Source organism: Leptodactylus fuscus, chromosome 4 (assembly GCF_031893055.1).
Source record: "Leptodactylus fuscus isolate aLepFus1 chromosome 4, aLepFus1.hap2, whole genome shotgun sequence".
In the NCBI taxonomy this organism is placed as follows: domain Eukaryota; kingdom Metazoa; phylum Chordata; class Amphibia; order Anura; family Leptodactylidae; genus Leptodactylus; species Leptodactylus fuscus.
In genome coordinates this window covers 50,302,749-50,330,677 of record NC_134268.1, presented here as the reverse complement: position 1 = coordinate 50,330,677, position 27,929 = coordinate 50,302,749, and the positions used below count along the sequence as shown (strand labels likewise).

General features: G+C 40.5%; 1 protein-coding gene across 2 annotated transcripts in view; it reads right to left on the bottom strand.

The window, feature by feature from the left end:
* Positions 1 to 27,929, bottom strand: part of PREX2 (phosphatidylinositol-3,4,5-trisphosphate dependent Rac exchange factor 2) — a 201,557-nt gene that overhangs the window by 25,985 nt on the left and 147,643 nt on the right. The window contains exons 30-37 of one of the 2 annotated variants that reach the window (XM_075270399.1): positions 27,214 to 27,342; positions 22,597 to 22,638; positions 20,832 to 21,049; positions 20,150 to 20,252; positions 18,651 to 18,794; positions 17,339 to 17,453; positions 8,642 to 8,708; positions 6,718 to 6,908 (exon numbers count right to left, since the gene is read on the bottom strand). In XM_075270399.1, coding sequence (XP_075126500.1) covers positions 6,718 to 6,908; positions 8,642 to 8,708; positions 17,339 to 17,453; positions 18,651 to 18,794; positions 20,150 to 20,252; positions 20,832 to 21,049; positions 22,597 to 22,638; positions 27,214 to 27,342 — 1,009 coding nt within the window. The remainder of the gene's footprint in view (positions 1 to 6,717; positions 6,909 to 8,641; positions 8,709 to 17,338; positions 17,454 to 18,650; positions 18,795 to 20,149; positions 20,253 to 20,831; positions 21,050 to 22,596; positions 22,639 to 27,213; positions 27,343 to 27,929) is intronic. The other variant, XR_012715440.1, reaches the window with a different exon arrangement.

Here is a 27,929-nt window from a genome sequence, read left to right as displayed (position 1 = left end):
ATCTACTAAATATTAATGTCACTTTTCTGTTGAGGTGCCCATACTTTTGCACCGGTCAAATTTTGGTTTAATGCATATTGCGCATTTTCTGTTAGTACAATAAACCTCATTTCAATCCTGAAATATTACTGTGTCCATCAGTTATTAGATATATCAAACTGAAATGGCTGTTGCAAACACCAAAATATTTAGAACTAAAAATGATTAAGATTAATAGGGGTGCCCAAACTTTTTCATAGGACTGTATATATTCAGAGTGATATCAGTCCTATAAAAGTGAATAGCGCATTGACCCTATATTCACATGGGGATTCTTCTTGTGAATGGGGTCGCAATGGCTGACACCTACCCACTTTCTTGTGTTTAATATTGAGAAGACCACTATAAATATAATAATCAGTGTAACTAGCATTACTGTCCATGTAAAGAAATAACACCCAACTTGTCATGTAACATTGTCTTCATCACCTCGACTTCTCAAAATATAACAAAGTGTCCACAGGAAGCCCCAGAGAAACATTCCACGAGATTACATTCACTTATCTTCATTTACCGCACAATTAGACCTCATTACAATAATTATTGCTTACATAATTACAACCTACTTTTCTTTAATCATGTTTTACTGCAGCTTTAAATAGGCAATTAATTCCTTCCATATCATTTACATTAAATATGCAGATTTTTGCATTACAGTATATCAGCTATTAACAATTAGCGTATACGTTTTTCTGTCTTATTAATCTGAGTGCATCTGTTCATTGCCATTCAGAAGAGAGTAGATGTATTAGCGACAAATCCATCTCCGGGTGCCCCTGTGTACAGTAAATGAGCTGAAATTGGCACTACATATGTTGAGTGCAGGAGGAAGCCGCATGCAGCTATTAGCTTCCGGATATTTAAAGATATTCACTAGGCTCCTGGGTTGCAAAGGGTGACTGACTAATGGCCAAAGGCTTTAACAAGTTGGTTCATTATTGTAGAGGATTTGCAAAGTAAGTATACATTATCCATTGGAGACTTGGTAAACAAATTATTGCAGGAAGCCCCCATAGACTGCAGATACTTATGCAGAATCAAATTAGCACTTAAGAACCATGTCTACTTTGCCAACCATTTCTTCATTTCTCTAATGCTTAACAAACAAAGCAACCCCTCAAATCTGTATAAGGGTTGGTTCACATCTGCGTTGGTATTCCGTTCAGGGGAGTCCGCATGAGGACCCCTCGAATGGAATACCAAAGGCAATTGCAAGTGCTGTGCAGTAAGTGCACACGGAGCCCATAAACTATAATGGGCTCCGTATGCTTTCCCTGAGATCTCCACACAGAACATACGGACAGAAAAATACTTCACAATCTACTTTCTTGTCAGCATGATTTGTGCTGGCAGAGCGCGGCAAGCACATGGACCCCATTATAGTCTATGGCAGGGGTGCTCACACTTTTTGAGCATGTGAGCTACTTTAGAAACTGACCAAGGGATAAGATCTACTACCCACTTCTTGTGGGCGGGGGTGGGGTGGGCCAGGGGCGGGGCCTGTGGACGGGGGGAGTGTGAGAGCAGGAGACAGCTCTCCGGTGTCTGCTTGTTCACAAAGCAGGCTGAGAATCATCTTCGGACACTGGCAGGCGGGGCCGCCGCAGCCCTGACTGCGAACGAGTGCAAGGCCCCGGCCTGCCAGTGTCCGGAGATGATTCTGAGCCTGCGCTGTCAACAAGCAGACACCGATCCCACGATCGACCCATACGTCTTTCGCGATCGACCGGTAGAACGCGATCGACGTATTGGCACCCCTGGTCTATGGGATCCGTGTGCTTTTACAGCACAACGCTTGCAAATGCATTTGATATTCCATTCGGGAAGGGGGTCCCCATGCAGACTCCCCGAACAGATTATCAAACGCAGATGTGAACGAAGGGTTAGTCTTCAGTAATTATTGTTCAGCTGATGCACTACAAAAAATACTACACTATTTTCTTTGCACCAGTTTCTAGCATAGTTATGGAGGGTTGTGGCGAATTTTTGGCATGCAGCCCTTTTTTGCACCAAATGTTCGCCACTTCCCTCTTTCTGCTTTTGCAAAGTGGGTGGAATAGGGGGTGTAGATTAATCAAAATAGTCAAGGAGATTTATATATATAGTGAATTTTTATATTCCTGGTGATTGGGATTGGCTCTCAGCAGTGCTTTAGCCTGAGGCCCCACGTTGCAAAACGCAACTTTTTTTGTAGCAGATTTTGCTGTGTTTTTTTGAGCCAACACCAAGAATGGCTATAAAAGTAATGGGAAATATATAGGAAGTTCTTATACTTCCCTTCTGCTCAATACACTCCTGGCGGTGGCTCAAAAAACCGCAGCAAAATCTGCAACAAAAAGAGCTGTAATTCCACAATGTGGGACCAAAGCCTTAATGCCGGGGGGAAAAAAAACACTGGTACATTGATCTTTTTGTAGTGTCCTCTTCCCATTTAAATAAATAGGTATATGCATGCCGAGTGTCAAAGACCAAAAAACCAACAGATCATTTTAGGGTATGGTCACACAGTGAAAAATATAAAGGAATTCCTCTTCATTTTCCACCACTGTCATTTTTCCCCTGGGTCGGATGCTGATGTAGAGTATCTAAACAGCAAGGAGTCTTGAGCCGTGGACTCCGCAGATGAATTAGCCGTGAAATCCGCGGTAAGTTTGAGCAGGACGCTTCTTTTTCCCGCTGCCTGCTGCGATATCTGCCTCCCATTGAAAAAATAAGAGGCAGATTGCGGATTTCAGGTAATCTTTGTACAATGAATAAAGAAGCAAACAGCTAAGACATAAAACTGTAATTGGAGGAGATTCATGAAACCTTCGAGAAGAGAAAACAGTCTTTGTTGCCCATCCAATAAGCCCATTGGGTTTATTGTGTATCACAAGATTATTCTTGGCAACAGTTGGGTTTTTTTTTTGTAGGTTTTGCAATAGCAAGTATATGATCACTATTATTCAACTGGCTCTAATGTATTGAAAAGAACAAAATGTATTTGCTCCATAAAATACATTCTATAACTTGCTGCTTTACTAGACTACAAAGAGAGATTTATGATGCAAAACACTATTGACATCAATGTGACCCCCTGATGAATTATTCCATATATTTTTAAATTAAAAATATATAGGAAAAACAATAATGTGAACGATGTCTTAAACCAAAAGCAGCCAATAAATATAATACACTGCGTTCTATGGCTTGACATAACCTTCACTGTCCTACCTGATCGTCTCCTACCAGCTTATAGTATATCCTGCCGAGAATGTGTCTAGTACAGACAGGTTCAGTATGAACATACGGCTATATATAGCTTTTTACTTAAGATAAAATGTGTTATTTTTATTTTTAGAGACAATACTGTTAAACTGATGCACTGTCAGGTATATGTACTATATTATGTCATCTGGTTTACAAGGCTAAGGTCAGAGCTGTCCGTCTTATCAGCTGAGGCCGCATGTAACTCCGCTAAAACCCTTCATGATAACATCTTACTGTTCACGGCTGCCAGGGAACTAACATCTTTATAGGAGCTAAGAGGAAAGGCTCAACTAGGAAATCCAACAGGAGCTTATTGTGCTTGAGAGACTAAAATAGAGTGGGAATAAGGATATATACTGTATGTATATATATATATATATATATATATATATATATATATATATATATATATATCATGCAGCACTCCAAATTGTGAAATAAAAATTGATCTGCAACGTTCCGGTTCTGCATAAACAGAAACTTTCTCCTTTCCCCTGTGTATGTAGAACCAAAACGTTGTAGTTGGAATAAATCCACAGATCACTTTTTATTCATCAATTTGGATTGTTGCCTGTTCCTTATCTACTTGGCTATTGAGGGACCCCATGCCGGGTCCATTTGGCTTTACACCCTCCCTGGGAAGGATTATATGCATGCTGCTGCTCTTAACTTCATTGGACTCCCTCCCTCTCCCCCTCTTTTATATATATAGAATAACATTGTTTCTAAGAATTGTACCTTGTTCTGTTCCCCTGCTAGGATAGGTTCACAGGGAGAAATTTGAGGAGGAAATTGAAGAGGTTTTCCTCCTCAAATTCCTCTCCAAGTACAGGCCATATGGAATCCGTGGCAGATAGCTGAAGCAGAACTTTGGAGTAACCTTAAATACAATGGGGCTACTCAGTGAGAGCCTTGTGCCCGTTTCCGCGGCTGAATCAGTATCCATCGTTGCCTGCCACGGGAGGAAGATTTCAGCCATTTTTAGGAGTTGATTTTGAAGCAAGTTGGCCATCTCTAGTCCTCTCCCTCTTTGCACTAGTGTGCAATTATTATGTTCGTAAACTCTCTTCATATGTAATTATTCATATATTAAAATAAATAATAATTATAATAATATTGTGGCTTCTTACATGGCGTCCTCTGCACGCCCTATAACTATGACCCTAAAGGCTCATACATATCATAAAAAAACCTCTTGGTATATAAATGTGATTTCTTGTTTAATGAACTTCTCTAAAAGTTTCCTTGATCAATAATTATTTTTTTCCAAGGACTTGAACACATGCGTCAGATGGTCAACCGTTATGTTAATTGGCAAGCGCGCTGTCGTTGGCAATCCAAAGGCTGAGCCTTATTATAGCTAATAGGAAGAAACAAGAACACTTACAAACAATTTTAATCCAGTTTAAAAAGCAATCTCATTTTAGAAATTAGTACGACTTCAAAACAGACTTAATTATTGCAATTTTACAATTATAATGAGCACTGATGGCAAACAAGGTTCACTCCATGCGCATATGTTTACTGTGTGGGTAATGGGCATACAGCCAGGCTCAGGGGAAGATGTCCTACTTGTGCTTATCAAGAACCAACACAACGCTATTAAACAAATACACAATACTCCTCTGTCTACTTGTAAATGCTTTTTTCTTTTTAAATATATTTTTATTTTGATGATTTTATATTGAGGTCACAAAATTTCCAATTTTGTCTTTCCCAGTATGCAGCCTCATGGCGGTATAATAGCCCAAGTTAGGATTATGCGAAAACTTGACTTTTGAGCTTTTAAATATGTTCTGCTTTAACTTTTTTCTTAGCTTTGGGTCCAAAGTAATGTAAAATTGTAATTATTAAAGGGAATTGTTTATATCCCGAACTTCGAGCAATTACCTTATGTTGGCTCAGAAACCAGCACAAGGAAATGTCCAAAGCCCCTCCACCTCACTCAGCTTCCTCCGCCCTTCCCTCCCTTTTCATGTAACTCTGCCTCACCTAGACCACTACAGCCAGACCCCACCTCAGCAGAGACATCACTGTTACGCTGGGTTCACACTAGCGCCCGAAGTCCGTTCTGTATGCAGAAGACGGAAACCTGTCAGACCGTGTCCAGCAGTGAGCGGCGGTGAGCGTTTTATGCTCTCCGCCGCGAAACCATTATTTTAAAATCGGACACAGAGTACTGCATGTCCGACTCTGTGTCCAATTTTTAAAAAAACGGTTTCGCGGCAGAGAGCATAAAACGCTCACCGCCGCTCATGGCCGGACATCTTTCAAACCCATTCAAATGAATGGGTATGAAAGAGTCCTGCAGCTTTCCGTCTCCTGCCTCTGTTTTGTGCAGGAAATGGAAACCTGTAGAATGGAGACCGGGCGCAGATGTGAACGAGCCCTTAGCTCCTCTAGTAAGGAGAACCTATTTGAGAACAGCATGTCACTGGAATTGGAAAAACTATGGTCTAGAGAGGAACTGCAAAGGTAACAAGTCCCAACAACATACACAATTATTACGGAAAGGTTTTGGCATGGGACTAATACCACGTGGTTCCGGAAAACGTCTTTAGTGGAGCGGTCTTTGTATCCTTTTATACACTGTTTGTGCTTGTAGCAAAAACCTTGTATAAAATAACCTAAAATAAAACCTAAGTAATGAAATAATGCAGAAAAGAAACACATAGCTGCTACATTTAGAAATCCATGGTAATGGACTTAGTATTAATAACTCTAATCTTCTCTTTTCTTAAATACATCTCATTTTCTGCTTAATTTAGAATTAAATGAGACATCAGTAAGATTTTTTTTTTATTATATGTCAACTTTCAAAGTCAGCTTGATCTAAAATCTACTTTCTCTTGTTAATGGCAAAAATTATTTCTTGTTGAGAGAAAACGCTTTAATATTCTGGAATATATAGGATTCACAACAATTCTGCGCATTAGGACAACACAATACAGATACTGTACACTATAAATTGTCATTGATGGTGGTCTCGATTCCCAACCCAGAACAAGGAGCTGTGAAGAACCCTTCTAACCCCTCGTTCATATCTGCGTTTGGTATTCCGTATGGGGGGGGGGGGGGGTTCTCATGCGGTCTCCCCGAACGGATTACCAAATGCAGACGTGAACGAGGGGCGACTTGTATCACAGTTCCAGTTGGATTTCTATGTAATGTTAGCTTAAAAAATCTATGTGTAAAAAGAGAATAAAAAAAAGATAACGTGAAGTGTACCTTGCTGTGTAATGTCATTGTTCTCCTTTAATACGTATACATCATCTCATGTCTTATATGTCTACTCTAGGTATGTCAGGAAATCCAGTCATGACATATTATGTTTCATATTTTGTTTGTTCCACGACCAATTATTATTTCAGCCATAACCATGAAACGTGATGTACCCATTGAGACAACTAAATGGATAAGTTTACATACCGGTGTACTCCACTATTGCACATTATAACATGGCATGCCCCAAGCCGGTTGCAAAGTTCTGAAGACACTGAAAGCAGTCCAACTCCTGAGGCACTACACGCGGTGTAGGCGCAGGCTGCTGTACGCTTCGAGTGTATAAATGAATCCACCAGCCGATATAGTTCATCCAAAGCATTAAGCGGCCTCATGAGCTGCAGCATAAAAGAGGAAGAGTTTATTTCTAACACAGGTAGAAGAGAAGACTGTGAGAAGTACAATGAAGCAATTGTCAAGTCTATGGAGACATATTGAGATGATAGTCACTATGTGATATGCTCACTGGAAACAACTGAAGGCAAGAATAGTTATATAGGCATTTAAAGGGAACCTGTCATGTCATTTAGCACCAATAGCTACTATATGAAGTTTGGTACTCAGAATTCTAATATCAAAACCCAAAGTTTTGCTGTTAAAAAAACATTTTGACTTAGGCAAATGTAACTGAACTTCAGCTTCCTAGTCCTGGTCCCTAACCAGTTATTTATATCACTTCTACAGGGCATGACTGACAAGTTTCCCCGTGTCAGCCCGTCCTCTCCTCTTACCCTAAGTCCCCTTACACTTATCCGCATGAATGGTCAGTGTGATATCCAAGTTTTTCCCAGATAGCACACTGACCCATTCATTTTTATGGGTCTGTACACATGACCGTGAATGACACGATCACAGGTTCGGGCCGATAGTCCGGGCCGCAAAATATTAAACAGGTCCTTTTTTTTTTTTTTTTTTTTTTTTTATAAATTCTTTATTTATAAACAGTGTTACGATAACCAAGGCAATCGAAAAAAGAACAGGGTCGTAAAACACTGACCTAAAGCAGTAAAACACACAGCAAGGCCCATCCTTGAGATGGGAGAGCAACACAAAGGGGGGGACAAGCCCACTCGGGCAAACAAAAGGGGAATCGACCAAACAGGTCCTATTCTTATCTGATTTTGTGGCCCTGCTTCTGCGTTAACTATTCATTGAATGAATGGGCCGGGAAGCACGGCCGGTGCAAAGGGCGGCACATGGATGAGATCCATGTGTCCCCCATGTGCTGCCCGTGCCATTTATTCAAGGCAGCCGGTTAGCACATGGTCCTGTGCAACCAGGTTACGTGCGTTTGAAATCCCATGTAGGTGCAGTTATGGCCCCCTCTGCCCTTCTGGCCTCTTGTCTTCTGCGCATGTGTCCCTTACCCCATCTTCAAAACTTGATACAACCCCTTTAACTCTTGCTGGGGGCATGGAAAAATGCAATTTCCCTATTATTCCCTGCTTATAAATTCTGCAGTGCTGTATGTGTAATAAATATAACAAGTCACATGCCCCTTTATTCTGTGGATCAGTGCGAGAACAGAATAAACAATACGTATATTAAAGAATAATCATAACTTTTGGTGTTGTGATATTCATAGGGCCATATTTTTTTAGTTCACAATTGCGAAAGCAGCGTCAGGGCTCATTTTACGTGGAATGAGTTGAACCTCGCCTCAGTGTTTCCACAAGAAATAAAAACCTTATCATAATGAAAATCCTGTCACATCTGATAGGAGAATTTTTATAAATGAATATTTCGTTTGAGTTTCCTATTTCAAAAGAGAAGGTTTCCATATTTATTATGCATTACGCTCCCGTGGATTGCATTTACCTATCATGCTGACTTTCTTTAGGTTCCCTACCAGTCGTGAAAGCAGAACTAGCAGAACATCACTCAAGCATGCTTAAACAATTGATTTTAGGAGCTTGACACATTTATTCAATAGAATGGAACGAATTGCATGGGTTTAGACAGTTTCCAATATTAGTATTACATTGAACCCTGCATATATATGACTTCTTATCATGTCATTACTCTAAACTGGTATGTGTGAATGCGCTCCTTAGCAACATAAATGATTTACCTTATCGATGTATGCAGCCTTAGAGGTGGTATTTGGAGGCAGATTTGTCTTATCCAAGTAAAAGGCACTGGAAAGGAAACATAGACATTACACATGAATATACTGACAGAACTCAGAGAGGGAACGTCTAATAAAAAGTCCTGAAATGTCATCTCAATAAATTGGCCTCACAACCAAGTCCCATCTGGGAAACACGGTCCATGTGTGGGCTGTATTTCCAAGTTTGTACTCGGTTGTATGACTTAAACTCAGTACATCATAGTGGATATCTGGGCCGTTTTAACACGTTGGTGGATCCAGTGCAAAAGAATCATGAGTGAGCACCAACCCCTCCCCCATTACCACCACTTACATACTTGACCCACATAAATTATGATGCCCCCTCACTGGCCCATAGTATAATGCCTCCTTGGTGGCCCTATATAATATAATGACCCTCAGTGGCACATCACACAGTCAAATACCCCTGCAGTTGTCCCATATAATATAATGTCCCCCTAGAAGCCTATTGCACATTAACCTGCCCCCCCAGTCACCCCTTAGACAATATAATACATTAAACAAAAAAATCACACACTCACCTAATCCAATATCCACAATACTACATGCAAGCTACATCACGAGTGCTGTCTAGGCTCAGTGCTCATTACGCCTCCCTTCCTCAGACAGCACTAGTCAAGGCCTGGATGGTGGGGCATGGAGCTGATAGCTCAGTACTAGACTATTGTATTCAACTTTATCTGCTGTGTTAGAAATAGAGTTGAAATCAGGACCAATCTCCTGGAAAACCGGGACAGCACCTAAAATGCAGGACTATTCCCCTGTCCCAAGGGGTCCTCAATCTCCTGAATGGTCAAAATACTGCTGTACCAAACTTGCAACTTTATGTTAGTTCGGTATAGTATTGGCCATTCAAGTGCTCGCACAGCCGAGTTCAATCCAGGAAATATGACCATCACGTGGACTGTTTTTCCAGGACATGACTTGGTCATATTAATTCAGCCTTAGAAATTTAGAGCAAAGATTCATTATAGGTTTCTAGCCCTGTTTCTAGGTAGAATGTCTTGTCAACCATTGGCATCCAGGACCATTTCTGTAGATGTACACCAAAGTTTGTGATACTAGCTTTTGTATAAAACCCAGGCTCTAGTTCTGGAATGACATGAACACTCTGTACTGATCAACAATTGAATGGAAGACCCAAAGTCCCTTTTTAGGAGCTGATCCCGTCAAGCAAGACTACAAGGTAAGAGGCTATAGTATGTGAGTGCCTCAATATAGCAAAAACATCACCCACTGCAAAGCTAATGGGCACAATCACAATCTGCCCATTTGTAAGAATCATAGCCATTCACTTTCACCAGAAAATATTTAATCAAGGAAGTCATAATGCACCAAAATACTTAAAGTGACAGTATCACAAAATATTCAATGCAGCAAAGAGGCATCAAAATTGAGCAGGGCAGGCAAACGTGATAAAATACTAGATAGTTACACAATGAACAGCCAAAATATATGCACATAAATAGCAAAAATCACACCTAGCCTATCGGGAGGTAGGTCCTAGCTTTAGTCTCCCACCACAGGCCATACTCATGGAAGATGGCGGACTCTACCTTACAAGTACAAGAGCTTAACTTACAGTTCTCTACCACCGTGTATCCAGATGAGATCAGCCCTGACATATACAAATGTGCATTTTAGCAAAAAAACAGCAGGAAACCAAATGGTTCTAAAGTGTTATTGTATTCTTAAACCAAAAGCTTCATTCCTCGTCTGCTCTACCAGATATTTTACAATAGGACACGGCCTGGACAGAGAATACATTTCTAGGCACTTCACTTAATTACAAGGAGTTTATGCTACTGGTTAATCACATTTTATGAGAAATTCCTAATGGAAATGCTGGCCTCGTGCCAGTATCGACTAGTGAATTGGAACCAGGGCCTCAAAGTGTTTTTATAACAGTAAAACAATGGAATATTTCAAGTGGTCGGATTCCTTCTAAAGCATGATGCTTATTTCTGTAGCTTAATTCATTTATGGTCTGTATGATATTAATTTTTTGTAAGCATTTGCAGCCTAAAAAGCAAAGTTATGGGAAATCTGTCATTAGCCAATGATGTTCTGCTTAAGGGCAGGGGGCTAATCCTCTCTTTTATTAGCCCAAATGGCATAAATGTTCATATAGCTTCAATAGCTGTCAGCTAAACCCTGTACAAAAAACAGCTATTTTCCCAACTACTCCATACACATGCATGCTTGGGCTAGGCCAATGGAGTATTAAGAATAATTACAGCAATATTGCGGGTGCCTGTGGCTAATCTCCCAAGGAAGCTAGAGATACCTGATCCTTCTGTGCTCTGACATCAGTTGTTGGGGGATAGTTGTCACACTGATACAGTAGACTGTCAGGAATCTCAGATTTGCTACTATTGCTTTAAGGTTATCATGCCGATCTGTGAAGCTCCTGCAGGGTCAGAGTTCACTTAGGCTTATCCAATTAGCAACTGAGCAGACATATTTAAACTCCCTTCCTCCTCAGCCAGGTGCCTGCAATTGGTTATACCTGATTCTGACTCTGATGTGATCTCTAGGAATTGACCCTTGGCCAGATACCGGTAAATCACATGTTTCTCGACTTTGGTTCAGACGTTACCTCCTGAACTACTGGCCTGGACGTTTACTCCTCTAATTTGTCCCCCTGATCCTTGTAAGTTTATTGTGGGTTCTGGCTTGATTTGTGATAGTGGAGCATTTATTTCTCATATGGTTTCTGTAGTGATAAATTGAACTCCAAATTCATCAAAGTCCATCCGGCCTTGCATCTGGCACAGGTGAAGGTATTGGGTGTCTTGGACCTATCTCTCAGTACTGTATAGGATTTAAACAGCTAGTTCTGCTGCTCTCTGTTATCACCCGGATCCTGCTATTTTCTGATATATTCTCTAGGGACTTCACCATTGCACAAACCCAAAGTTTGTGACTTTTATATGATGCAAGAGTGGTATAGAAGCTTCATCCACCCTAATGGCCTATCCTACGGATTGGTCACTAAATTGGACAACCCCTTTCATTAAGTGACATTAATATAAGAGTCCAAAGTATATACAACACATATTACGAGATAATATGTACAAGGCTGGTCTTGTTTTGTAAGAGGGTGGCGGACCTATTTTCAGCCCTCTTACAGGTTTAGTGCAGAGCCCAGAAATATACTGTAGCCATGCCTATAAATCTCAGTCGGATATATTCCAGCCTGGATTACATGCCATAAAATACTCTGTACTGTGTATAAATACATAAATGTCCCTCATCCATTTACTGCCCTCTCTGGCATTTTATCAAGACAAAGTGAATCCATAGATTTTATAATTTCATTCGGAGTGCATTAAACGGATTACTTTCGGGAGCAATAAGTAAATTAATTGTAAAGATTTCGTCCACTTTGGCTTTTAATTTAACAGAATCATTTTTATTGTTTTTCACAAACTCGGAAGACGTTCATTTGTCTCAAGAATGTTTAGCTAATAAGAAGAGCAACATCCTTGACATGCATTTAGAGGATCTCATGGGCCCTATTTGAGACTAAAGAAGCTAGCGACACACTCAGAGCCACTGGGGGACAGCTCTCCTCTTGTAGTCTTCTGCATTTCATTAGGAGCGTTCACACTATGTTCATTTCTCATTAATCATTAATGTTTAATCTTTCCCAGAAGTGTAACCGCGACCTGTTCTAGGAGCTTGTAGCCTGCGGGAATCACTGGAAACCAAAGTCTTAAGAGGTTCAATATTTTGACTAAATATTCTTTATTACTAAGGTATAGTATCTAAAAAGATGTGAATTAGCTACTATATATTCGAGGGATTAGATAAGATTTCCGCTCTTTTAACGTAAAATCGTCACTTTTGTCCATAACTGTTTTCAGTATTGCAGGTCATCCCCTGTCCATGAAACGTCGCTGCGTTGCAATATCAGAAACAACCCGCAGACACATGTGGCACTGCTTCTGTCAAATTTTTCTAACCTTTTTAAGTGTACCTGTTACTAGTTGTACTGTATTTTGAAACCTCACCAGCAATGGGACTGGTATCATGAGAGTACAAAGTTCTCATTTTCCTGTTCGATCTGTGGTCTACTAACGCTTTCAGTCATGGATGGATTTTGTTCTAGTTTGCATGTTCCTGGACACTACCACCATGGAGTATATTCTTTGTGGGATGTCATTTGTATTTCAGCCGGCTACCCAAATTGATGTTGGATGTTTGAGTAATATATACACTGTCTACCAATGAGTATTTGGACACCTATGCAAATGAAGATATCTGCGGTCGTGATGTACATCACACCTTCCGCCGTTAAATATCATGTAGGAAACAGCATGGTTTTAATCGCATGCAAGATGCCATGAAGTGCAGAGTTGGGATTCGAGAAAGGGGTAATTGTGGGGTACCACAGAAATGGTCGATCCATAGCAAACAAACTGAATTACCCAAAATCGACAGTGGCCTATGTGATTATGAAGTGGAAGGAGAACGGTGATTGTTGGAATGTGCCCCGAGTCGGCAGACCCCCGAAACTTGGAGATACAGACAGACTAGTGCTGGCGAGAGAAATCGCACCCAACCGATAGCTCACATACACCTGGAGTTTCACCAGGCATCCAGGAGTATTGTGTCGCTCAATACCATCCGTAAGGAAACATCTGCTGGGTCTACCAACGATTGAATATTCTGCCAATCTGCCACTCACCTATAATTTTACACAGAACTAAAAATTTACAGCAAAGATGGAAAAAGAGCACAGTGTTGTTGGTGGTATAAACTGAAGCATAACCTAGAGCAGTGATTTTCAACCTTTTTTGAGCCGCGGCACACTTTTTACACTTAAAAAATCCCGGGGCACACCACAAACCAAAATGGCACAAAATGACACTAAAACAGTACATATTATACATATAGTTAATAATATAGATTCTAAATGGTTGATTCTTTGGTTGAAATAAACTGCAGCAAAATCTGCAACAAAAACGCTGCGTTTATGCAACGTGGGGCCTCAGCCTTACGCCTCCTGCATACAAGTGGCACGCATGTGGTTTTCACTGATATAAACATTAAAATTAATTGACAGGGCTACAAATGCAGACAGATATAGGGTATATATAGGACAGATATAGGGTAGGTATAGGACAGATATAGGGTAGGTATAGGACAGATATAGGGTACGTATAGGACAGATATAGGTGTTGTATAGGACAGATATAGGGTACGTATAGGACAGATATAGGACCTGCTCTATAATTTTCAGCTCTTCAATTTAGCCCAGATACACAGCCACAAAAAGAATGGCTGTATATATGGGTCCTTAGAAATGTATAGGTCTGTACTTTTATCCACAGTTGTGTATAAAAAGTCTGGTCTTGTGCATTACAGGTTACAACTCAATGTGCCTCATATTAATAGCAGTGAACCCCATCATGTCCCTCACATTAACCCCCTGTGTGCTTTACATAAGGGATACTGATATGTGAGACATATGGAGGTAATAATTAAGTAAATATCTTCATTATATAGTACCCCCATATGTCACACATGTTATTAACTCTTATGTGAGCCACACAGGGGTTAATATGAGGGACATGATGGGGTTAATTGCTATTAATGTGAGGCACATGGAGTTACTAAAACTAAAGTAATAACCCCAAATGCCTGACATTCATAAGAATAGTTACTAACCGGGTGTTGTGTTTACTTTCACTTTGTTCAGCTTCCTCTCCTCCTCAGGGTTGCAGACGGCAGGAGCTCCTCCTCACGTGTAGCAGCAGGTCCAAGGAGCCCTTATCCTGTGCAGTCAGAGGCTCATCTCTGATTGGTGGGCAGGGAGAGAAGGGGGCGTGTCCTACACCTCAGCTCTAGCAGAGCAGTGAAGGGACGCTCTGTCTACATTTACAAGTACACGAACGTCGGGGACTGGCTGCTGTGCCAGCAAAATAGGTTTTGGAGAGTTCGCCCCGAGTTTGGCACGAGTTTGGGGAACTTTCCCCGCGGCACACCCGACCATGTGTCGCGGCACACTAGTGTGCCGCGGCACACTGGTTGAAAATCACTGACCTAGAGGATGTATGTGGCCTACTACTGTATACATGACTGTGAACCATACAGTACAATTATAAGGGTAAGTTCACACAGAGGAAAATGGAGAGGAATTCTTCATCATTCTGCGTTATTTTCCGGCCGCCAGGTACACATGTTGGGATGCATATTATGCATTACGTAGGATATTACCAGTGCATAACGCAGTGCAATAAAGTTTATACGACCAACAACATTGTGCTCTTTTTCCATCTTTGCTGTGAATTTTTCGTCTTGTGTAAAACTACAGGTGAGTGGCAGATTGGCAGAATATTCTGCACAGATTGTTGGCATGATACATTGTAGTGTTGCCAGTGATGTCCCAGTAAATCCGTATGACTACTTTCATTAGGATGAATGTGAATCTTAGAGAAACATGCCACCAGAAAAATGACATTTTTAAACTAAGTTTTTATTTTAAAGCTATTTAAGAGTTTTTGCTTATTTTTCTTAACTTTTCGTCTCACTATCTGTTTTTATAAAAGTACTAAATTCTTCCGTTTTCACTCTGGCCACTAAGCCTAAAATTAAACTTACACTTATCAATTCTGTGGGGTTTTCTTTGCAGCAGTAACGTCATTTACATCACATACAGGATTACAATAGAAAATAACACTTCAATAACACCACTAAGCCATCCATTATTCATCATAATATATGATACTCCCCTACCTGAACAGAACATGCCTAGAAACTCTTCCATATGTGATGTCCTACTAAGAAAACTACAAAATGTTTATAGTTGTTTGTGTATCTTGTCTAATATGTTTGTACTGTAATGAGTATATCATTTTAATGAGCCACTGTAGAGCTAAGACTTAGTATGACTCATCTGAAGAGTTCTTGGAAGGAAGAAATCTGGTGTATTCTCATGTCCTTGGAGTAGCAAGTAAGTGTGGAGTGTGAAGGGAGATTGAGCCAGAATGGCAGCTAACCATGAGACAGTCTGGATGGCATAGTGCTACGTGATTTCAGCAGACAGGAGATGGGAGCAATCCCTGCTTAGTGGATGTTACAGGGGAGAGTGGACCAGATAAACCTCTGAGGATAAGTGTTATATGGGCATCAAAACCACAACTCTGTCTGCACAGGGCGCATCCTGATGATCTGCAGTGGGAACTTGTAGGGGACTTTTGTGAGAAAAAGTTGAAATAGAGACTGTCTCAGGAAGAGAAATGCAGACTGCTAAATTGGATAAACCAATGGTAGCTTAATCTCAACTTACAGTAGTAATGCTATGAGAACTGTATCTCAAGAATTGGATGTTGTTTAGCTCAAGTAAAAACTGAAAGTTACTCTGTTTTGGAATATCATGAAACTTATTCCTGCACAACCATCATGGGCATTCCAACATCCATAAAGCTCAGGAAATCTGATAACATATAGGATGTGCCCTGGAGGAAACACTACCACCACCATCAGATATCCAGGTGGCCCTCTGCCCAGGAGGATAGGTGGAGGAGTTGGTGGCAAGTAGTCCAGTAGTCCACATGGGTGACCACTTCTACATGCACTTCTATGGGTCTTATGAAGATACGATAGCTGAGTGCTGTAATCAATTATCTTAAACAGGGGGCTTAGGACTTCTATTGTAGGAATCCATGGGATGATGAGACATTAATTATTAATAGAGATGAGCGAGTAGTGAAATATTCAATATCTGTTTTGAGTAGCCCCTCAATATTTGACAATTCGACTAAATATCGAATCCCATTATAGTCTATGGGGAAAAATGCTCGTTTCAGGGGAAACCACAATTCGACTCAGGAGGGTCACCAAGTCCACAATGATACCCCAGGAAATTATGCCAACACCTCTGTAATGTAACTGGGACAGCAGGGGAAGGATGCCTGGGGGCATCTAACACGCCCAAGTCACAGGATTACCCCACTATCACAACCTATCAACTACACACTTTCCACACTCAATAGAACCTCTATGAAAGTGGAAAAATACTTGGAAACCTTCTTTCTTCCACAATAGTATGGACAGAAACACAAATTTAAAGCTAAAGAAACATTAGCATGCACCCCTTTAAATCACATTGCCCATGACAACCACAGATGGCACGATGCATCGTGCACCAGTCTAATTAGCACATAAATAAAAATGGACTTATTCAGAAACCACTGAGGCAATCTACATACTAAAGGTAGGTGTGGAATAGACTTTCTAAAGCCTATGCAAGGATGTGATCAGTTAAAAATGACTTTTCCTAGTGATTGAGACCCTTTAAAATTCGATCGAATATCTACTCAATCGAACGGTATTCGCTCATCTCTAATCATTAAACCAAAATAGATAAATTGGATTTTTGTGAATACATCTTTAAGAAGACCAGTCCTAGACTGCAGCCTGGTCACTGCACATGACTATGGATGGTCAGAAGTGACCGTTCTGGAATATCTGTTATATTACAGAACATCTTACCACTGTAAGGTCATGTAGCCGGTGAATTATAGGGTTGTACTATTTACTACCGGTTAGTAATACTGACACATCTTTCATTACAAACTTAAGCAGCCAGAAGTGCACAAGATGAGTAAAAGTCAATGAAGAACTCACCGCAGTTTCTGATTGTACTGTTTAACTTTCTCGAGTGAAGCGGCATTAATCTGGGCCTGAAATTCTTCAATAGAAACATTATCCTTGTAATAATAGCCGTCCATACTCTCCAGAGCTAAAATAGGAAGAGAAATTGCACTTATTTTTTTTTTCCATTGTGCCCTGGAACATTGCACAGTCTCATGCTATTCTGATTTTATAGTCTCTGTGTGATTCAACAAAACAGGTGAGCGGCCATTGACTGCTGGGAATATTACAAAGAATAGCTTGGAAAAGCAGAAAAAGGATAAAAGCAACGATCCCTGAGTTATGGACCATTAGTGCATTACATGTACAGTACGCATATATTTCCATATGCAGACATGGCTCATGCAAAAGCATATAATATACCTATTGTTTATTTTATGTAACTTACCATACCCTGCCAAATACACCCTATAATGGGACTAGCCAGAAACAGTGTTGTTGCAGACATGTACAGGGGTTAATTGTTTTTAAGCAGACCTTTAACCTCTCCATTGACTCAGATACAGTTGCAATTTTTGTCCGGCCCTCACTGTTCCTGAGATCTCATTGCAGTTAGTTTTGGTGACTGATATGATCTTTAGGTTCTGTACTATCAGATGGGCAGTGTCAGGCAGGAGCAGGAAAAGGGGTGACTCAGAGGTGGATAGTGGCAGAGCTCAGAATCAGAAGCACACCCTTTGTTTGCTCCTGTCTGACCATGACCCCTTGATATTAGACATTGCAGTTCATTGCATATCAGGTCCCAAAACTAACAGTGTTGATTGCTCCAGAACATTATAAAACATTTCAACTGTTCCAGAGTCAGCGGAACAGAATACTATCCATAAATTGGTATAAGGAACAGAAATGTGTCAAACATTCCCAGAATGTCGCTCTATACCTAATGCCATGTGCACCATTTTGCCCGACCATCCCATAATACTATTTTAAATCACCTTGCTAGAGGTTATGGCAGTCGGTAGTGAGCTGTACGACTGATGCCTAAAGACAATTATATCAGCTCTGTCTATAATAAGCTTGGGGCAATTTGCACCAGTGTGAATGGGGATGGCTCATTTGGACTTTGCCTTTGCAGGACTGTGGGACCGCACATATTAATTGTCAGTGCTGCAAATGCTTCATCAGAAATAATGGGATTTTCTTTTCCGACCTCAGAATGGGGTTTTATTAATGCATTGTTACAAGGATACAGCAGGTCTCAGGAAACGGAGATCCAATTTTCCGCAGAGAAGAAACTAATTTTTCTTTTGCAAAAAAATGTAAAACAAAAAAAAAAAGTCTTCACCTTGAGAAAATAGGACGGGGTGAATTTTAAATCCTCCTCCGTTCTTCAGCCTATTTGGAAGATACTCGAAATGATAACTGTCTATGTAAAAGTAAATTTTCAGAGCTTGTCGGCTTCCTTCCGCCTGATAGGTAATGGGAACATCTGAGAATATAAGTGAAACATGTTATTTGTCTTCCATACAAAAGCGCAGTATGACTGTTACCATCTTGACCTGTCGTACCACAATAGTCCAGCAATACTTTTACCTCCTTGACCTATATCAGGATAGTAGCTACAGAAAATCTATTCTGACAGAGCCAAATGTGCAGCGTGTCCTATCAGATGTGCGCTCATTGAATACTGTATCATATACAGTATGTGAGTGGTTACAATAGATGGAATAATGCATTGTATATTACTATATACTTATAGTGCTTACAGTGAAAGCTCTATCAGATACCTACTCCAGATTCTATAGGTAAGTAGTCTTCCAGGGGGTGGTCTTCTCAAAAAAAAAAAAAAAGTTGGCCAATGTGAATACAATATATGATAGAACTGGAAACCTGTCACAGGTCTGGATAGTGAAGAAGTTTCCAATATAAGGGTGCATTCACACGATGTAACGTGGCACTGATTCTTGCACAATAACTCGCATAAGAATCAGCGCTGTAAAACAGAATCCCATTGACTTCAATGGGTTCCATTTAATGCGCACGTAACACATTGAAATCAATGGGTTACAAAGCCTCCCATTGATTTCAATGTGTTACGCGTGCTATTATTACGGTGGATGGTGAGAAGGAGTCAATATGGTTCAGGGTCCCCATATATTCATGTGCAATAATTAATTTCCTCTGTGGTGGTGCCAAGCCACAAGGCCAGATAACTTCTGATGGTTGGGGGTTCCACCAACAGAAACATAGGAACAGTATAACAAGTGTATAATGCATAATAGACTTGTTATGCTGTTCCTATGTACACCTGATGAAGAGACCACATACAGGTTTCGAAATGCATTGTTTAAGAAGCTTTAAATAAAGGATTGAGACAAGACTTTGTTTGGTAAGCGCTGATCTTTTTGTCATTTTTGTGCTTTTGTGGATTGGATTGGTCCTGTTATGGTGATTTCTATACGTATGCTACAGTTCATTATCAAAGGACCCTTCCAACATTGAGCAAGGCAAAGAAACTTTTAACTTAAAGGGGTTTTCCAGGCTATAAATATTGATGAGCATCCTAAGAATTGGTAAGCAATATTAGATTGATAGTTGGCACCTCCACCGATCTGATATACAGAGAGCAGATAAGGAGACTGCGCTATTCTCTGTGTAGTGGCTGAAGTGAGTCACCATATGACAATCCAACTTTTTCTCATTACAGACAAAGGGGTCCTTTGGAGTCCTTTGTTTTTTTCATTAATCTGTTCTCCTGTTCTTATGATGGAACACACGTATGGCTGATACAAGGGAAGTGTGAAAGAATCCTTAGAACTTTTTATTAATAATAATGATACATACTTGCAGTTTGTGGTCCATGTTCTGCTTGTCTAAAATAAAACATGACCTTTTCCAAATCAAAGAGGGCAACAAGTGAGTCTTCCAGCATAGCTTGTTCATCTGTCTGTAGAAGAAAACACATCGGAAGCAGGAGATGAAGGAAGACCACATAATACCTATAATATATACTCACAGCAGTGGTGGATTGCATATTAATAATGAATATGATTGCAAACCCAGTTCAATGATGATAATGAAAGAGTGAAGGAGCAAAGATTAAAGGAATTGTATTACATTATTGGTCCTTTCATAAGCAGTACAATGCAGTGTACAGGAATAATGAAGTGCAAGATAAATCCTCCCATTAGGTTACAATTGGTACATGTGCTTATCAAGTGCGCCAGAGATTTCCTCTACTATCACTCTCACATTTTTCACACGGTCTTTGTTGAAACACTTTGCAGGACTTCTGCCTGATCCATCTAACATGTTACTACAATACACTGATGTTCACTTGCAAGACATTAGAAATTACTTACTTGAAGACCTACCCTAAAGAGTGTCTGATGACTGAAGGTAGTCCCTGGGGTTGGACATACACAATCCTATTATTTTATATGCCCTCAATCTTTAAGTTTTTGAGAACCCCTTTAATAACATCCCCCATATACTAGTAATATATGAAGTTAGTAACGTCCATTACCATATTTGGAGACAGAAGAGACTGGAAGTGGAAGAGAACACCGGCGTTAGCGATCTGCTCCAGCCATCTTCTACTGGCTTCCTGGGTTTCCACTTCATATTCTCTGTTGCTGTCATACATGTGATTTAATGCAGCCATAAGCTGTTCAGAGAAGGCACAGACGGTGGCTACTAAGCTCTGGCAAAACACCATATCTCTCCTCAGCTGTACTTCACTATCTGTAGAGACAAATAGAGAGAATCTGTAATTCATTCTCTGTTATCGCTCACATAAGGATAGATTATTCCTGTGTATTAGAATAACCAATGCATAAAGGCACATCCTACCACTACCCTACATATCTACTACAAACTATAAATAACAAATGGTCTTTACCCCATCTTCCATGTCTCTATCACAATTCTTTGGGTTTGAGCCCAATCTGAGCGTTGCTATGTACAAGTTGTTAAAGTCTGTCTCCAGTTATATCTTTTATGTATGAATAGTATAGATGAATATAAGAGACTGTGTAGTGTATCTTATTAAAGGGATTCTACCATTAAAACACATTTTTTTCTCGTTGACACGTAGGAATAGCCTTACGATGTCTTCTCCGCGCCACCATTCGGTATAAATCCCGGTTTTTGCCGGTATTCAAATGAGTACTCTTGCGAGAGAACTCTCCAGTGATGCCTCCTTCTTCTTCAGGAACGTCCTCTTCACGCGTCTACTTCCAGCGCTGGCAAACTTGTAGGCCTCGGGCCTCAGGCAGAGATAACTACGCATGCCCACAGGCCACAAGAAAATGGCCGCTTACTTACTGTGTGAGCGGCCATTTCTCTTGTGGCCGCGGGCATGTGCAATCGGCTCTGCTCGAGGCCCAGAAGTTTGACTGCCAGAAACGAAAGAAGACATTGTGAAGAGGCCATTCCTGAAGGAGATGGAGGCGTCGCTGGAGAGTTCTCTCGCAGCATTGGGGACGCCCCCAGTGCTGTTCGAGCACTGGGTCCGCCCCCAGTGCTGCATGAGAACTCATTTGCATACCGATGAAAACCGGGATTTATACCGAACGGCGGCGTGGAGAAGACATCTTAAGGCTATTCCTACGTGTCAACGAGAAAAAAAATTGTGTTTTAATGGTAGAATCCCTTTAATATAAAATAAACTACACAGTCTCTTATATTCATCTATACTATTCAAACATAAAAGATATTATACCGATAAAAACGGGGATTTATACCGAACGGTGGCGCGGAGAAGACATCTAAAGGTAGAAGAAGAATAGCCTTTCTTAAGGCTATTCCTACGTGTCAACGAGAAAAAAAATGTGTTTTAATGGTTGAATCCCTTTAAAGATAAATGCTTTGTTCTACATTTATTAAGCTGAGTTACCTCTAACAGAGAAGTCTATAGAGTAGGGACAAAAGGAAGAGGCTGTGGAACACACACACACACACACACACAAATACTGCAGCTGTAAAGCTCTGCTGCACTTAGAAACTAGGACAACTCCTTTGACTCCACTATGTGTAGTAACGTAATGTCCTTCTGTACAAAGCGGAACAATACTTCAACCAATAAACCTCTTCTTCGCCCTCCCTTCTCCATAGACCTCTATTCATTAGTTATATCTGTACAATCTTATACCTTCTTAGACTTCTAGAGTTTCACAAAGACTATATGTATCTGTTAAACGTTTGAGCGGTGTGGATCTTCTTGATATCCAAGTATGTAATAACTCCACTTAGAATTCCGAAAAATGAATAAAAGCAGCCAATATTCTTACCTGTATATTCCAGCAGGGCTAACAGTATCCGCGTTTCCACCTCTAAAGGAAATAAATGAAAAGTGTTACGTTTAGGTGCCCCATCAAATCAATAGTAAAGTTGGCTGAACGTGTTGTATAGGCCAGAGCAGCCAACTATCTTGTGTGTATGGGAGTCTGCCATCTCTCCCTTGACAGATGATGTTGAGGTTCAGCGGACAACTATCTAAAGTGTATGGTCACCTTTAGACCCAATGTTTATTACAATTCTCCTTGCTGCAATCCTTGTAAGGCAAGGCTGATAATTTATCAAGCTGTTATGTTTCCCGAGAAAACTAAAGATTGTAATCTCTACAGACGTCTTGTGCATTTGCTGGAGCTCATTTTATTCGGATTAGGATTTAGATGCCAGGATCTGCTAGATACTTTCTAATGACAAACTAATAAAAAGAAACTTGGTGATGGTTTAGGACATTAGATGATCGGAAGCTGTGGGAAATAAGCTAAATTAGACTGTGGGCCAGTAGATAGCGGTTGCTTTCATCTCCTTTGGATTTCGGTAAAATAAACATACTCATAAATCTTCTAAAGAATCATTGCCTTACCATCAAAATACATTATAGTAAGTGCTGACGCTGCATTCTTCATAGAATTACTCTACAGTGTTATATGGATACATGCAGCTGACCGCCATAAAATGTCATTTTTCAAAAGTGGCAAATATTTCACAATAATAAACCCCCGGAATGAGCGCGAATTAAGCCCTTAAGGCGAGAAAGTGAAACATAGAGGGACTTTATCGTATTGACATAGAAGGAAACAAGGGTACTTAGCATTCATGTCATGGATACTGAACATGCATGGCTTTTTGGATCATAAAAGAGTCTTTTGAGTTGCTATTAATTATTAAGGACATAAATAGAGTGAAAACTCCGAGTAATACAGTGTTAAGAGTCTCTGCTTCTTGGAATCAGATCAAATCGAGAGTAAAGTAATTGAAACCAGTATTTTAGAATATAAAAATGGAGGCAAAAGTCATACCTTAGTCTTCATTTTGGATATAACTTCATCAGACGGGATAACATAAGGAGCACAAGTAACTGTTGGGTTTGGTTCATACCTGCTTTTAGGTTTCCATTCATGGGATACAATTAAAAAAGCAGTTACCCTTGGAAGCCCACAAACCCCATAAACTATAATGGGTTCCACCGGACTTCCGCTTGCTTTCCACCCGAAAAAGGTAGAAAAATGCAGAGAGTGAAGTCCTGCTTGGATGACTTTCCTCTCGAAAAAACGGAATGGGGAATGGAATCCCCGAATGGAGACCGAGCGCTAGTGTGAACCTAACCTTAGATAGCTGTGCCAACTAGAGATGGGCGAACTTCTCAAGATGTGTTTCATTTCAGGTTCAGGTGGCTCGGGTCTCAGATTCATTTTGGGTCGAACAAGTTTGGATAAAAACGGAAGTGAAATCATTTTACTTTGGGGTGTTTTATAATCTTATGAAAAGAACGAGGAAAAAGAAATATAGGATGGCACTGCTAGAAATGTAAATGAAAGTCCCAATAAATTGAAGGTAAGTATGAGGATTATAACCTTAAATATGAAGAGCTGTGGGGGTGCTCAACGACCAAAAAAAGGCAGTATGAACAAATAGAGCATATGTAGAAAAAATTAGGAAGGGCACTCACCCACATCCAAGCTCGTCTTCATAAAATACTTCTTTTATTAAGGTAACAGATTTCTTTAAAATCAAGTAGTGCAGGGAGGGAATAGAGCATATCAGGCAAGTAGGCAACAGCCGCTTCGCGCAACTGTGTGCGCTTTCTCAAGCCTCAGAATGCGAATGCAGAATTGCATTCTGAGGCTTGAGAAAGCGCACACAGTTGCGCGAAACGGCTGTTGCCTACTTGCCTGATATGCTCTATTCCCTCCCTGCACTACTTGATTTTAAAGAAATCTGTTACCTTAATAAAAGAAGTATTTTATGAAGACGAGCTTGGATGTGGGTGAGTGCCCTTCCTAATTTTTTCTACATATGCTCGTTTTATAATCTTAGTCTGACCAAGATGAATCTGTTTGGTGTCATTAAAAAGCAAACAATTTGGAATATTCAGACCCCGGCTCAGAAGAAAGCAGTGCGCCCATCTCCAGCGGCAACGCTTATCTCTCAGCAAAACAAAAGATTTGGGTATGTTGAAATACAACACACACCATTCCGCGTTCCTCAAAAATTGGGGGCTAGGCAGGGAGCCCTCACACGTGTCAGATTATTGCTGGATCCCAGTGATTTCTGTGCAATCTGCCAGTACTTAAAGGGATCCTATCATTGGATACCCTTTTTTTTCTGACTAACATGTAGGAATAGACTTAGGCTGCATGCACATGGAGTTACGCCGGGCTTGTAAAAATACTCATTCACAGCCATACACGCGAGCACTGCGGTTGGCTCCCGAACACTTCCCATTCACTTCAATGGGAGCGCTCGTAACACCGGCGTTACGAGCGCTCCCATAGAAGTGAATGGGAAGTGTTCGGGAGCCGTCCGCAGCGCTCGCGTGTACGGCTGTGAATGAGGATTTTTACAAGCCTGGCGTAACTCCGTGTGCATGCAGCCTTAATCTCCAGTAATGCCTCCATCTTATTCTGGAACGCCCTCTCCATGTGTCTTCTTCCATCCTAGGTTTCAATCTTCTAGACCTCGGGCAGAACCGATTGTGCATGCCCGAGCCACAAAAAATGGCTGCTTACACAGTAAGCTAGTGTAAGCAGCCATTTTCTTGTGGCCCGGGCATGCACAGTCGGCTCTACCTGAGGCCTAGAAGATTGAATCACAGGACGGAAGAAGACGTGGAGAGAGGCCGTTCCAGAAGAAGATGGAAGCGTCGCTGGAGATTTCTCTCGCAGCATTGGGACACCCCCCAGTGCTGTTTGAGCGCTGAGGAACGCACCCAGTGCTGCGAGAGAACTTATTTGCAGAGAGAACTTATATCTATGGAACGGCAGCATGGAGAAGAAATCTAAATGTAGGAGAAGAAAAGGCCTTTTTAAGGCTATTCCTACGTGTTAGTCAGAAAAAAAAGATATCCAATGATAGGATCCCTTTAACTAATGGGTAAGTGCAACAATAGTTATACAGATACAATTATGTATGGCCAATGCTACCTAGTCAACGTTATACATACATCAACAATCTGAAAACAGCACATAAAAGAAGAATGCAGCACCAAGAAAAGTATATATAAGGAAGGGAAAAATAAATGAGATTAGACAATAATAAAAATCCAAGTCTATTTGGACAGTGGGAGTGAGGAAAAAATAATTCAGGTCTATTTCAGACAAGTATAGAGGACATGAGCATTGACATGGTAGACAAGAGGGCAGATAAATTGAAACAATGACTAATGGACAAGAAAATGACATGAAAATACAGCTGTCATCACATCGAGAAGAAGTGAGGTGGATATAATGTAGCGTCTATGTACTTGTCAGAAGTGACAGGGCTAATATCTGTGCTGACATGTACTTGTACAACATAATATTGCAATGATATTGATACTGAATACGGCTGTGTTGTGAATAGCCGGCAGAAATCCAGCACTGTGAGATGGCTGTGTGCCCAATTACACTAACATTAGGTGTGACTAGTAGAGCAACAGTTGCAATTGTAAAGTCAAGTCTACCAATACCAAAATTTACATTAAACCACTTATATGGTATTGTAGGGGGCAGATAGCAACATAGTGAACATACCTTTAATATGTCAAAGTGTCATTTTGCTCCCGAGAAAATCAACTTTTATTTTGAATGCAAATGAGCTGCTCAGCGCCTGCCAGAGAAACTATTTTTCTCCATCCAGCGCAACCCCAAATGGAAAGATTGATAGGTTTCAATGTATGCTGACAACTGGCGAGAAAGGGTTCTTTGGCAAAATGGCTAAAAAACAACTCATTCACGTAAAGGAATAAAAATTCATTTTCTTAGCATTCAAGTTTGCACTTTGTGAAAGTGGATGGGATTCTCATTAATCCCATCCGCACATTGCAGAAAAAATCTGCTATGGAAATGCTGCAATTGCAAAAACGCCCAGGTTTTGGCTGCTATGTGGAATACGACTATTTACACGACGCGTTTCAAGCCCTAGGCCCTTTCTCAAGTGTACATTAAACCTGTCTGAAACGCGTTGTGTAAATAAAGTCGTATTCCACATATCAGTCCGGGTGAGAGCTGTTCTTTTCCTGTCCTTCCTGGAGGCTGGTTCACTAACCCACTTGTCTTGACGTTCACGTGACAGATACAAGCAGCTGCCCGCCATATCCACAACGGTTGTTACATCCTTTCGGTTGTTGTGTCCCACACAACTTAATCAGGTGAGCAGTCACCTGTTATGTTTATTATCCTTTTAAATACCAAGGGTAGTACACCAGGATCGGCTCAGTGTCGTGCCTTTTTTGTCTTTTCAGGTTTTGGCTGCGTCTCGCTATGCGGGGCCTTAACCGAACACAAAAAGATATGTTCTCTAATCACCCCTACATCAGCATATAAGTGGTTTCGAACTGATTTGGTGATGGGCCCAACTTATTTAATTTAATTACATTGTAGCCAAAAAATAACAAGAAGTTACAACGTAAGACTCACCTTCTACAAATTTCTTAATGTTTTGTGCAAGAATGCGAACACTACTGGGCAGGTTCCAGGGGTCCTGTTTAATGTGTAGCCGTAACCGCTTTGGACAGCTTAATTTAGGTTCCATTTCCTGTTGAAATTCTGCAGAATGCGAGAAATAGAAGAGAACCAACACTCAGATCTCCATCTAAGCAATAAATCTCCACATGCTAAGATCACTTATCTTCGATCTATAGCCTTGTAATGTTTGTGAATATCAATTCTTCAATCCGCCAATCTAATATATAGGACCCAGATAGGTCACTCTTTACAGGGCAGATATGTAACTTGAAGCACCAGAGGCCTCAATGCAATAACCAACTTTATAATGAGTTACATATGTATTTCTTTCAATTGCTTCAATGAGAATCTTTCAAGGAAGATTTTGTTTTAAAATCCAGGGATTTTGGGCCAGATTTGGTCATTTTTCAAGGATCTGTATATGAATTGCCTGCCAGTTTAATGCATGATAGTCATTGGTAAAGCTCTTAAAAAATTTCACCTAAAAACTAAAATTGGAATAAGTTATCTGAAAATATCTTAACACGTTGCAAAATGAATGTTAAGATTAGGTTCACATCTGCGTTGAAGTCTCCATAGGAGACTCCACTGCAGATTCTGCCTAAAATTGTCCTGCATGTAGGACTTTTCTCTCCGCCATTTTCAGTAAAGAACCGTCGGAAACTCGA